The sequence below is a fragment of the Zalophus californianus genome, chromosome 11, assembly GCF_009762305.2.
Source record: "Zalophus californianus isolate mZalCal1 chromosome 11, mZalCal1.pri.v2, whole genome shotgun sequence".
NCBI lineage: Eukaryota > Metazoa > Chordata > Mammalia > Carnivora > Otariidae > Zalophus > Zalophus californianus.
In genome coordinates this window covers 15,457,124-15,470,688 of record NC_045605.1, presented here as the reverse complement: position 1 = coordinate 15,470,688, position 13,565 = coordinate 15,457,124, and the positions used below count along the sequence as shown (strand labels likewise).

General features: G+C 50.2%; 1 protein-coding gene across 5 annotated transcripts; it reads right to left on the bottom strand.

The window, feature by feature from the left end:
• Positions 1–1,234: 1,234 nt before the first annotated feature.
• Positions 1,235–13,041, bottom strand: LOC113915157 (histone H4 transcription factor). 5 transcript variants are annotated; one of them, XM_035723059.1, is made up of 13 exons: positions 12,477–12,923; positions 12,215–12,349; positions 10,150–10,274; positions 8,451–8,521; positions 7,120–7,304; positions 4,878–5,107; positions 4,513–4,624; positions 4,185–4,337; positions 3,599–3,676; positions 3,389–3,509; positions 3,164–3,302; positions 2,948–3,072; positions 1,235–2,214 (listed from the first exon to the last, which is right to left on the bottom strand). In XM_035723059.1, the coding sequence occupies exons 3-13, from the start codon at positions 10,237–10,239 to the stop codon at positions 1,791–1,793; spliced, it is 1,728 nt and encodes a 575-aa protein (XP_035578952.1). In that variant the 5' UTR covers positions 10,240–10,274; positions 12,215–12,349; positions 12,477–12,923; the 3' UTR covers positions 1,235–1,790. The 5 variants fall into 5 exon arrangements, with proteins under 5 accessions (XP_035578952.1, XP_035578951.1, XP_035578953.1 ...); XM_035723058.1 differs by lacking the exons at positions 12,215–12,349; positions 12,477–12,923 and adding an exon at positions 12,939–12,960 and having other exon boundaries at positions 1,248–2,214; XM_035723060.1 differs by lacking the exons at positions 8,451–8,521; positions 10,150–10,274; positions 12,215–12,349; positions 12,477–12,923 and adding an exon at positions 12,939–13,041 and having other exon boundaries at positions 1,248–2,214.
• Between the last annotated feature and the right edge of the window lie 524 nt (positions 13,042–13,565).

Sequence of the window (13,565 nt, the reverse complement as noted above, 5' to 3'; positions counted from 1 at the left end):
CCCACAGCCCTCTGTGCTGCAGACCACAAAGTACTCCTTCAGCTTCACACCCCTTGTTTCCTCTACGTGGAGTAACTTGTCCACACCTTTGTACATGGTAGCTCTAATCACTTCCTCAATGACGCCTTTCCTGATCCCTCGCCCAACTAGTACTGCCTCCTAGTTAACGAAACCTGCTTGACTTCAATCACTCCACTTCTTTAGATCTTTCCTTGCCTCTGTACCACATGTCTCTTCAGGGCAAGTCCTGGGTTTTATTCTTTTTTGTATCTTTATTTATTTATTTTTAAGATTTTATTTATTTGACAGAGAGAGAGAGACAGCGAGAAAGGGAACACAAGCAGAGGGAATGGGAGAGGGAGAAGCAGGCTTCCTGCTGAGCAGGGAGCCTGATGTGGGGCTTGATCGCAGGACCCTGGGATCATGAGCTGAGCTGAAGGCAGACGCTTAACCATCTGAGCCACCCAGGCGCTGCCACAATGCCTGGACTATATAGGAGGAACTCAGTAAATGGCTGATGGAATTAACGAGATTTTTCTTTCCTAAATTCTTCCTGCAATGGGCATAGAGTTTTTGTGAAGAGAATTAAATTTGTGGGCAGCTTTCTGTCCAGCTAGGGCCCCTGAGAGTATTTCCTTGACCTCTCTGGAGTGGAAGCAACCCTAAGAATGGACACAGGGTGTAGAGAAGTGGCTAGATAGCCCAAAAACTGGTTCTTATTTCGGAGGGTTTCAACCTCGTTGAGAATCTAGTGAAAAACAGACCCTTTCCCCAGGAAAATGTATATTCAGACACACAATTTTCTAACTTGGTTCCTAAACCTAGAGTACCTGCCATTCCCCAGGCCTCCACCTCTACCGCCCCGCCCCCCGCCGAGGCTTCCTTCCTGGTCCCACAGGTAAAGAATCCCTCCGCCAGAGGAACTGGGTATCTAACCAGGACTCAGAGCGGATGGCTATAGTGGCCAGGTGCTCTCCCTTCCTGAGAGGCCCATGTGTGCATTCTAGAGCGCTACTTCTGCCCACTCACAGGACCTCCATGGAGACAGTAGATGCTCTGAGAAGAAATGAAGAAGTTTCACCAAGGAGGTGGGGGGAGGGGAACAAGAGGAAAGTTAAAAACAAAAACGAACCTCAGTCACTAGAAGGAGAAGCCTAGCTATTCAGCTCCTCTTCTGGGCAGCTGCATCTCCTATCTAGTTAACAGCCACCAGACATAAGGAAGAAGAAATGAGTAACAGCCCAAGTGTTTCTTTTATTACCAAAACAACTGTTCCACACTCAGTGCCTCCACTCCCATCCCTGAGGATAACCAGGAAAGTCCTTGGGGTTGTAGGAGCCCTTCGGAGGGAAAGAACTGCCTGGTTCACGCTGCCTTGGCTGGTTGTGAGGAAAAGGCCCTCGTAGGGACCAGTTACACGGCATCCTTGGACCTAAGGACCCCTAAAGATGGGAATGGGTGCGAGCTGACAGAGGATTTTAGTCACCGTTTCAGCGTGACTAGAGGGTTATGGGTAAGGCTGATACTAGCCCCTCTACAAGAACATACACAACCAGGGCATCCCCCTCAAGGAATCCAAACTCCTCAGGATCCCCACCAAACGTAGTATGGCAGAAAAGGGAAGGCTTCAGAGCCTGCTGCATGATGCAAGCCGGGTCCAGAGTGTACCGCATTGCTCTTGGCACCACTCTTAAAGGCCTCCATTGGCAGGGGCTGCCCACGAGGGGCACAGCCACCAGCCTGGCTCAAACCCGGGGGCCTGGGGTTGAAATGGTCAGGCTCCGCAGCCTTCACACCATCCGGACTTCGGGCTCCTCGGCTATTCCCTGAAGCTTTTCCATGATGTCCCCTGAGGGGGGCTCAGCGGCTGGCGGGGGCTCTCCTGGGGCTTCGGACAACACATAGTAGACGATCTCTTGCTCGCCTTGGGCGTTGGTCTGATTCACCACATGGATGACAGGGCTGGGAGTGTCCTGAGAGGCTGAGAGGCCTGTCCCCTCGCTGCTCCCACCCTCCTCTTCCTCTTCAGCCTCCTGCTGGGGTCCTGGCTCCCCTGGCACTGCTTCGAGAAGGATGCCCTGCAGGCTGCTCTCACTCAGTGCTGCTCCCAGGCCCGATCCCTCCTGTGGCTGCCGTAGCAGCTGCTGCGTGAGCTCCACGCTCTCGTAGCGAACCAGCTGCAGCCGCATGTAGCCATCTTCGTGCTCCTTGTACCTGGGGAGGCGGGGGCGCATAGGGCAGAAACCACACGCGGGGCGGGGGGGGGGGGGGGGCGCGTCCTGGACAGCGGCAAGGTGAGGGGCAGACGCGAGGGCCCTGGGATGTTAAGTGATAGGAGCTGGAGACCAAAAAGGGCTTCATGAGAATATGTAGAAGACAAGAGGGAAGGAGCATTACTCAAGATGGAAAATCGTATGTAGAAACTTGAGAGGGAGGGAGGGAGAGGGGGTGGGAAAAGAAATGATCTGTGTTGGAAGGTGGGAGTGTCACAGGATTTATGAGATGGTCAGAACCCTTAGGCTCCAGTTCTGGTTCTCGCTGCAGGGCTTTGGCACCACATTCAAAAATTTAAAAAATCATCTCTGCTCCACCACTTTGTTCCTCGAGCCTGAATGGAGATGGTGGATGATCATCAAATTCAAAAAAAATTTTTTTAAGATTTTATTTTTTATTTGAGAGAGAGAGCGAGTGAGCGTGCACATGCACAAGTGGGAAGAAGGGCAAAGGGAGAGAAGGGGCAGAGGGGCAGAGGGAGAAGCAGACTCCCTGCTGAGCAGGGAGCCCGATGCGGGGCTCGATCCCAGGACCCTAGGATTATAACCTGAGCTGAAGGCAGACGCTTAATGACTGAGCCACCCAGGCACCCCAAATTCGAGGTTTTTAACTTGTTGAAAAGATATGCGGGGGGAAGGTCTGTGAATCTAGAGGGCAGGGTTGAGAGACATACCGAAAACGGGGGTGCCCTGAGGGCCACTTGAACTGGTGCTTCTCACGAAGATGCACAGTGAGGTTGTTGCCCCTCGTGAAGCATTTGTCGCACACGTGACACTTGTACCTTGGCTCTGAGTCTCCCTGATGGGGAGGGGAGGGAGAGTGAGGCCAGCGCTTCATCCTGGGCTCCCCACACCTCTGCCAGCCCTCTCCCACCGACGGCCCCACTCACTTCATGCACTTTTCGGTAATGGGACTTGATGGAGCAGAGGGATCGCGCACTGAAGCTGCAGTTCTCAAAATCACACCTGTAGGCTGGCTCCTTGCTGTGGGTATCCAGGTGCTTCCGCAGGTCAATCAGATTCTTGCAGCTGCAGGGAGAGGTCAGGAGAGGCTGGAGGGCATGGGGGACACGGGACTGTGAGTTCTCGGCCTTCCAGCCCCTGGCTCCCCCTACCTGTAGTCACAACAGTCACATTTGAAGGGCCGGTCCTCACTGTGGCGAAAGCGCATGTGGTTGCGAAGGGAAGATGGCAGCGGGCAGGTCATATCACACAGAGGACACTTATAGTGGTTCACTGAGAGGAGCAGAGGGGGGGGGCTGTGATCTGAAGCCGGGCGGAAACCCGGAGGGAGGGCCAGGAGCTTGGGGGCTCTGGCTACTCACCGTGGTTACGCATATGGTCCCGCAGGAGCCGCTCCGTGGCAAATCTCTTGGAACAGTGAGAGCACTGGAAGCGCTGCTCTGGGGTGGGGCAGGCAGAAGACAGGGTGGGCTGCGGGGGGCGGGGCAGGGAGGCACAGAGAGGAGAGCAAGCCCAGGAGAGGGGAACCACCAAGAAAGGGGGAGTTTAAGAACTAGGGATGGACACAGTACCACTGAATGAGCCTGGGACTTGGGAGTCAAGAACCTGAATTAGAATCCCTGCTTGACCCCAAACTAGCTGTGCACCTCACTAGTGATTTAACCTGAGACTCAGCTTCGTCATCTGCAAAAAGGGGGACAAGAAGCACACCTCATGGGGCTGTGAGGATTCACTGGACAAAGAGACAGGACACACAATAAGCACTGAATAACAACATCTGATGATTCTCAGGCAGCCAAGGCTGTGGCAGGTGACTGAGCCCTAAGGACAGATGTAGCCAAGTTGCAGAGGCCTTCACTGTCCCCCTCTCCCAGGAACATGCCCCTAACCCCCACCGCCCCACGCAGGACAGCCTGCACCCACTCCCCTTCCTCTCTGATTGCTTACGATCCAACGAGGTCTGGCGACGGATGTGATCTAAGAACTTGGTGTTGTTGGCAAACATGCCCCCACAGGTGGGGCAGGCCACCACCTTCTCCTGAGTGTGGCTGCGGAGGTGCTCTCGAAGTTTCCGGCAGTCCTTGAAGGTGCAGGTACAGCCTGGGAAGGAAGGCCCAGTCACGCTCCAGCCACGGACCCCCAGAGCAGGCTCTGGTGCCAAGTCTCCAGCTGGCAGCCACCCTTACACCATGGGACTGGGCCCATACCTAGCTGCCTTAGGCCCTCAGCAACCCCAGGCGTTCTTTAAAGGCCAGATGTTAAGGAGCAGCCCTACCTTTCCAGCCACACAGCACGACATGGTTGTCCTTGCCGACTGCCTGGTATTCACAGCACAGGCTGTGCGCTTCCACGTGCCGATAGAACCACTCGGGATTGTCGAAGGAACTCTGTGCCAGGAGCAACTTGCGGTAAGGACTGAGGATGGGTAGAGGGCCTTTGACCCCTACGTGTCCAAGGGGGCTCCTTGGCTGTCTCCCAAATTAAGTTGGCGGGGACATAAAAGTTTGAGCAAGGGAGCTACCCAAAAATGAGATGCTAGTAGGAACCTGGCATACATAGGGCATCCCTGAAAGGGTCAAGGCATCGTGAGCTAAGATCCCCAACTTCCTTCCGCCCCTATTCCCAGCACTGCCCGCTGACCTCACAGTGCTCCCACAGACACAGGAAGTGATCGGGGATGTCAGGGATGATGTTGCGACTCTGGAAGTCCAGGATGCAGGGGCTGAGGTTGGCCTGGCTCTGCAGAGCCTGCAGCCCCCACTGCTTCAGCTTGGTGTGGTAGCAGTGGAAGTAGACATGGCGGATGAGGTCAGCCGAACTGTCCATAGAACAAAAGCCACACTCCTGCCACAAGCAGGAGAATTCTTCCTCTGCATAAAGGGGTTTAGAGGTAAGAGTCTGACACTTTGCAAAGCTCAGCTCTCCTACCTACAGCACTTAGCAGCGGGAGAGGAGGCTGGACTCTGACCCAATTAGCAGCAGTTCATTTGGCAAATACCAGCAATTTAACCACCACCAATCGTGCCAGGCACTGGGGATATAACAAGTAAAAAGAGTCGCAGTCCTTACCCTCACAGCAGCTTTCAGTCATGGAGAAAAAACATTAATCAAATAACCACACGTATAAATATAAAACTGCAGCCAGTCACAAGGTCCATGGGGGGGGGGGGGCAGGGGTCTGGGATACTATAACATCGTCAGAGAGAGGTCATTTGATGTGGACAGGGATGACTTGGAAATGTCCCCATGTTGAGATGTGATGGGCGAATATCTGTAAACTAGAGGGAGAAGTGTGGTCGAGGCAGCAGGAAGGGTGTGTGCGAGGCCCAGTGCAAAATCTCCCAGAAGGCAAGTGTAGCTGGCAGGCGCTAGTCGCTCCGGGTTTCTGCCGCTGCCTCCCACTCCTTCCTTCAGACCAGTCCTTTCTTTCCCCATATCCTGCCCAAGACCTGTCCACTCTGGGAAAGCCACTGACTGCTGCAGTCCACTGCCTAGCTCTCGAGCAGCTCTCTCCAAGCACATTTTCAATTCTTTATAGGGGTTTACTTGTTTTAGAAAGTACGTACTTTAAAACATATAAGGAGTGGGCACCTGAGTGGCTCAGCTGGTTGAGTACCCAACTCTTGATCTTGGCTCAAGTCTTGATCTCACAGCCGTGAGTTCAAGCACCATGCTGGGCAAGGAGCCTATTTTAAAACACACACACAGGGCGCCTGGGTGGCTCAGTCGGTTAAGAGACTGCCTTTGGCTCAGGTCATTATCCTGGAGTCCAGGGATCAAGTCCCACATCGGGCTCCCTGCTCAGCGGGGAGTCTGCTTCTCCCTCTGACCCTCTTCCCTCTCGTGCTCTCTGTCTCTCATTCTCTTTCTCAAATAAATAAATAAAATCTTTAAAATAATAAAATAAAAAAAAACACACACACACCCTAATTTCTCTTTCATACATATATTATTTGACTTCTGAAACTACTACTTATAGTTCATAGTCACTAGACTTAAAACAGAATTTGAGGTAGGGGAAAGAGAGCTGCCTCTGTATTTTCTATAGAACAGAATTCTTTAAACTGTGTTGTGACCTATTAGTAACTGGAGAAATCAATTTAGAGGACTGCAAACCAATTTATTTTTTTTTTAAGATTTTATTTATTTATTTGACAGAGAGAGAGAGAGCGCACAAGTACGCAGAGTTACAGGCAGAGGGGGAGGGAGAAGCAGGCTCCCCACTGAGCAGGGAGCCCGATGTGGGGGCTCGATCCCAGGACCCTGGGATCACGACCTGAGCCGAAGGTAGACGCTTAACCAACTGAGCCACCCAGGCGCCCCACAAACCAATTTTTTTTTAAAGGAGGCTCCATGCCTAATGTGGGGCTTGAACTCATGACTCAGATCAAGAGTCACTCCACCGACCCAGCCAGCCAGGCGTCCCTCCCCATTTTTTTTTTAAATAAAAAAGAACAAGATAGAACACTTCAGAGAGCATTTAATAAAGGCAAGGATTATTTCAAGTATTTTTTAACTTTTGTGTATGGGGTTGGGATATGAAATGTATTCCTAACTGGTAGTTGCAGTAAAGAAAACATCAAGAAGCATTACCAGAGAATCAGAAAAGCAGGCTGTGGACAGCTTGTACAATATGATCCTTTAAAAAAAAAATAAAACCATCCTTATGTATGTATATATGCAGAAAGACATCAAAAGAATGTTCACTAAAGTACTGTCAGTAATTGCCTTTTGATGGCAGATTCGTTCCGCTTACCCTGTTGAATCCGTTTTCTATAAGGCGTCCGTCTACCATGTTTTTATAAGCAAAAACGGCCTAAGCAGGAAAGTCCGGGTTTCCGCCTTCCTTGAGCTCTTTCCCCTTCACGCCCTGCCCCCTTACCAAGCGGGTCCTCCTCCTCCTCCTCTTCCTCCCCGGAACCATGCAGGTGCTGCTGCAGGTGCTGAGTGACGTGCTCGCAGAACTCCTCCATGGCCGAGCACACAAAGGAGCAGGACCCCCACTCACACTGAAGCCCCAGGTTCTCCTTTCGGGGAACTTTCCCCGGGGGCGGCATGGCCTTCACCCTAGAGGAGAAAGAAATCCACAGCTGCAAGGATTCTACCAAGTGCCACTGGGGGTGAACGACTGCCCAGCCTGCCAAGCACCAGGAGGCCTTTCTCCCATGACCCGTGAGAAACAGCTACTCCAGCTCAGGTCCTCAAACCCCTGGAAGCTGTCTGGTCTTCCTGCGAAGGGAAAACACACACTAACATTACTGAGTGTGTGCCCGGCACTGAGCTAAGAACTTGAACAGCCGATTTCTCACGAAGCTTCAGAGCAACAAGCCGAGAAGGAATTAATTATTCTGATAGAATGCAGAACAGTGTGCACAGGTTCAAAGAGATGGCTCTGGACAAGGAACAGACTTCAGATCCAGACTCCTGTGTCTACCACCTACTTTAGCTATGTGACCGTAGCCAGGGAACTTCACCCTTCTAATCCTGAACATCCTCAGCTTCGAAACGGGCATAACAAAACATTGTTTTTAATTTCACACTTACTGTAGGTCAAGCACCATATTAAGCACATTACATGATGTCACTGAATTACCAACACCACCCAATGAGGGAAGTACTATTTTTAACTTCATTTACAGATAAGAACTTCAGGTTCGGAGAGGTCAACTGGTTTGCTCAAGGCCAGACTAGTGGTGTGGCAGGGTTAGGTCAGGCTGACTCCAAAGTCCGTATTCTTTCTAACCCACACGGCTTGCGGATGAGCCCAGAAGCAACTTACCTCTTACTGCATCCCATCCTAAGTCCCCGCCAGAATTTTAAACCACCATACAATCTGCCTTTGTCCAACCTACCCAGTGGTTACTCACGACTCCCCTAACATCCTCTGGACTAAAATGTCCAGGTGACCTTGAACAACAGACATTTGAAGTGGGCAGATCCATTCATATGCAGAGTTTTGCAATACTTTTGAATACATTGGAAAACTTCTTGGAGGTTTGCAACAATTTGAAAAAATTTGCAGACAAGCTGTGCAGTCTAGACATATCTAAAGAATTAAGAAAAAGTCAGGTATGTCACGAATACATAAATACTAGTCTATTTTAGAATACTAGTCTATTTTATTATTTACTATTTGTTATCTATTATTTATTATTTACTATCATAAAAAATATACACAAATCTATCATAAAAAGGTATAATTTATCGGGGCACCTGGCTGGCTTGTGGCGCATGTAACTCTTGATCTCGGGGTCATGAGTTCGAGCCCCACACTGGGTGCAGTACTTAAAAAACAATAAATAAGAAGAAGTTAAAATTTATCATTACACACACTTACAGACTGTATATTATCTTTTCATTTTCGATGCCTAGTGTTAGTAATACGTGTAACATCTGCAGTGTTTTGTTTCATATAAGACAATATTGGTGTAGGTACTGACAGATGATTCACCTTATAAAGAGCTCACATAAACTTACAGCATCGATAAATACAGTCCAGTACTATAAGTGTATTTTCTCTTCCTTATGATTTCCTTAATAACATTTTCTTTCCTCTAGCTCACTTTATTGTAAGAATATAGTACACAGTACATATAACATACAAAACATGTTGATCAACTGTTTATGTTAATGGTAAGGCTTCCGGTCAACAGTAGGGCTATTAAGAGTTAAGTTTTCAGGGAGTCAAAAGTTACACTTTGGAGCCTCCTGGCTGGTTCAGTTGGTGGAGCATGCAATCTTTTTTTTTTTTGAAGATTTTATTTATTTATTTGCCAGAGAGAGAGAGAGAGAGAGAGAGAGAGAGAGGGAAAGTACAAGCAGGGGGAGTGGCAGGCAGAGGGAGAAGGAGGCCCCTTGCTAAGCAAGGAGCCCAATGTGGGACTCGATCCCAGGATCCTGAGATCATGACCTGAGCTGAAGGCAGATGCTTAACCATCTGAGCCACCCAGGCGCCCCTGGAGCATGCAATCTTGATCTCAGGGTTGTAGGTTCTAGCCCCCATGTTGGGTGTAGAGATTACTTAAAAATAAAATCTTTTAAAAAGCAAGCAAACAAAAAAACAAAAACAGGGGCACTTGGGTGACTCAGTTCAGCTCAGGTCATGATCCCAGGGTCCTGGGATGGAGCCCCACGTTGGGCTATCTGCTCAGCAGGGAGCCTGCTTCTCCCTCTGCCTGCCGCTCCCCCTGCTTGTGCACTCTCACTCTCTGTCAAATATGTAAAATCTTTAAAACAAAACAAAAACAAAAAAAAAAAAGTTACACGTGGATTTTTGACTGCACGAGGGTTGGCACCCCCACCCCCCGTGTTGTTCCAGGGTCAAATACAGATTCCATTTAAACATAAGAAGCCGTATCTACCCAGTTGATATTGTACCTTGGGTACTTACAGTTCTAAGCATGCTTAGGCCTATAATAAATATCTGTTGAAGAAAGCTGAGTAAGAAACTGCAGGTTCTCCACCTTTAATATGCATACAAACGCAAAGTTCTCCAGCCCCTTCTCTAGAGTTTCTGATTCAGGACGCCCAGGGTTAAGCCTAGAAATCTGTCCTTTTATCTCAGCACCCCAGTTCTGACACAGGCAGTTCCAAGAGCAGAGTTTGTAGAACAATCAAAGAACAGTTTCCCTCATTAAATTAGAGTGACAGAGGACAACACTGAAAGCAAAAGTTCGGGGACAAGAGAGAACACTAACAGGGGCCTTGACTCTGCCCCTTGAGTGTCCTGGATGATGCCCCCCAGTTGCTGATGCCCCTACCGTGGTAGGCCCTGGGAGGGAGCAGGGCACTGGTCTACCTGAAAGAGGTGGGAGCTCTGAAAAATACCACATACCAAGAGGGGGGAAAAAAACAGAGAAAATACAAAATACATGAAACCCTTCATGCCCATAAGTACAAGAACCTACCGTACCTGCTTATCAGAGAAACCCTTTTTTAATCCACAGATTCTGCCTCCCCTCTGAGAAGAAGCCAGTGACCTCTGACACTCTGAGGTGCACATGGGGCTGCTGGGCTGCTCTAGACTCACAGTGAACCCTATTAGGAAAAAAATGTTGACTATTTTTATGATGTTGGGGTAGGAAAAGTAGGGAAAGCCTTCCTAAGTCAGACATAACATCCGAAACCTCCTCTCTCGCCTGCCTACAGGATCAGGTCCACTTGGAACTGCACGCAAGGCTCTTCTCCAACCGGCCTCAACGTACTTCTCCAGAAACGGAGTAAGGAAACTACCACGACTGAGGCCCTACCATGAGTCCGCCCTGTGGCGAGCCCTCTCCCAGACTTCATTTCATCTGATGTAAGAGCATCCTGACTCTAAGCCAAAGACCATGCTCTTCCTTGTCCACACCGTGCTGCCGCTCTGGCTTCCTCTCCCTTCCGTTCATTCCTCTTCCTCTCTGACTCAGTCATCTTGGTCCCTATACACATTACATTCTCCTGAAACTCTCTGCCTGAGAAACTTCTACCTACCCTCAAGCCCAGTGTCCCTTCCTTGGTGAGTCCTTTCCCAATTCATCCAGGTACAGCTGGAGACTCCACCTGCTGTCCCCGGAGCACTGTGTACAGCTTTGTTAGTGCTGTTACGACGGAATGGAACGTCTGTCTCCCTCAGACTAGAAGCTTCTGAGGGCAGACCATCGCCCCTGCCCTTCCCATTCCCAGCATTAGCACAGAGCTCTGTACGCTTCAGACAATCAATGTCAGGATCTGATCACATTCCAGGAAGCCTTCCTACATTACCTGCCCCTCAGATTACTCTGGCCTCTCGGTTCTATGGCTGGCCTAGCTAATACCAGAAAATCTCAACCCTATTTGTATGTTGCCCACGGTCATTTGATGTGTTCTATTCTCATTCACCCAACTGGACAATATTAGCTGCTTCTGAGCAGGAACCATACCACGCCCATCTGTGTCCATATACTGTGTACAGCACAGTGCTGAGCACAAATACTCTAAACATATACCTGTTGTTGGACTGGATAAGGCCCAGGAGGTGGGCTATCTAGGTATCTAGATATCTAGAATGACTTGAAACTTAGGTAAAGCTCCCTGAATCCCTCTTTCGCTGTCCCCCAGAGTTCTTTACTTTCTCTCCCTGCGCCCTGCTTGTCTCTACCCTGGGGAGCTGTGGGACAGTGACTATCTGGTCACCACTCCTCTTTCTGCAGGCAAGGAATACAGTGAGGCACCTTGTATACTAGAGAGGGCATTGGACCAGCTGTCAGAAAACCTGGGTTCAAGTTTCCTGTCTCAATTATTTTACTCTGCCTAGAATAATATAACATTCATTAAGTATCTACAGTAGGCAAAACACTGTTCTAAGTGTCCTCTATGTATAAAAAACTCATTAATACAACAACCCACCTACTGAGGTGTTATTATCCCACTTCACAAATGAGGTAATGGGCCCTGATAGGTTAAGTAATTTACCTAAGGCCACAGAGCTAGGGAGTGATGGAGACAGAATACAAAGCCAGGGAGTTTGGCTCCGTTTTCCTCCTACACCTGCCATCTTCTCTCTCCTTGTCTGATTCCTTCCTCCCTATAGGCCTCCTATCTGTATACACAATACCCCAAACATGTTTCAGTAAGTAGTTATTCTGTCAGCTTCCTCCAATAAACTGTGAGCTCCTACAAGCCTGGCCTGTGTCCTGTTCAGTTCTAAATTCAGGACCAGCACATCCTCATACGGTCTCTTTTAAAATGTTTAAGTGAACCTGTAACTTATTACTTTACTCTTCGAATAAATAACCTCGCTTCTCTGAACCTGTTTTTTTGAATGTAAAATGGGATATTAATATCACAACTAGTGATGGATTCAACAAACCTGGTTAGAAAGCGCCCCCATTTACTAGCTGTGTGCCCTCCCACAAGTTACTTCCGCCTCAGTTTCCCATGAAGCAGGGGAATCATTAAGCCTGTCTCACTGAATTGACTTATGGACTAAACTAAATAATGGATATTGAAACGCTTACCGTTAACACCCTGCCAGAACTCAACAAGTGTTAGCTATCTGGATCCTTGCTTCTGAGGGTGAGACGCTCTAAGCATAATTCTACAAGACGTTCAACAAAGGGACAACCAGAGGAATTCCTAATACTTCTTTTCATCTGGAATCACAGTAAGAATCAATCAGCAAATACTTAAGAGTATATATTTTAACGCAAGGCACCAAATTAACCAGAACGCTATTCAAGAAAAGGAAGAACCTATGTCCTGAACCTCCTAAGGACTCACAATTTGACCGAAGAGATGACAATGACGTGTGACGACAACCGCCAAAACAAAGCGCCAATGAGGGAAGTCAGGACCGAAAGAAATCCCAGTGCATAGGCGAAGCGGGGAAGACTTGCCCTACGTGGCGGGGCCCGGGCCCCTGAAACACCGGTAGAATTCGAAGAGAAGGAGACCGTCCCGGCAGGTAAAACCTCTCCCTCGCAGCCCCGCAGGCTTCCCGGAGTCCTTCTCCCACTAAGGCATGGCGGTGACCATGTCTCAGCAGCAGCGAAGCCCCAGACGAGAAAGCAAGGAGGTTCGAGTCGGGGTTAGGGGCCGGGGGCACTGCAGGCGCCAGGCAAACCGACGTGGCCGAGCTGCCAGAGGAAGCCTCGCCGAGGTGACTAAAGAAGAGCCTGGCCCCGGCAGCCTGCTCAGAGCGCACCCCGACGCTCCCCCTACCAAGCCCGGAGCACAGCTTACCGTCCCTCGGCTGCCGGCTCTCTGCAACTCTTCCCACCTCGGACCATCTCCGGAAGGGCGCTTGAGCGACGGCCAGCGAGAGCCAATTGCCGCTCTCGGATCCCTCTAACAGCCAATGGCCGCTGCGACTGACGGAGGCCGTGCGCGACCAAAATACGGAAGGGGCGGGAGTGAGGACCGGCGGGCTGGGGGGAAGGTAGCGTCGCTGGCGCCGCGGGGTTCCAGGCGAGGCGCGGACTGGGATCCCAAGGCCCCGAGTTCCCTCAACTGCGCAGGCTCCGCGCTCGGCACCTACTGGGCCTGCGCGGGGCTCGAGCTCAGCGCCTAGTGGGGTCTCTCCTTCCGCGCGCGGCTTACTGCGTTAGCTGCCGGCGAGCTCAGGGAGGAGGAGCGGGAGGCGGTGGCAGCTGCGCTCAAGGATGCGTGCGCGGAGCTGTCAGCCCCTCCCGACCCGAACTCGATCCTACCTCTATCCGTCACCCTCTTACTCTGATTTCTTAAATATCGGTATTCCTGTGCCATCTTCTCTTTCCCCCCACCACCTCTCCTCTGCCGAGGCTCAGTGAACAGCCATGTTATCCATCCCCTCCTTTAAAGTCGGAAAGCCGGTAGTCCTTCCTGATTCCT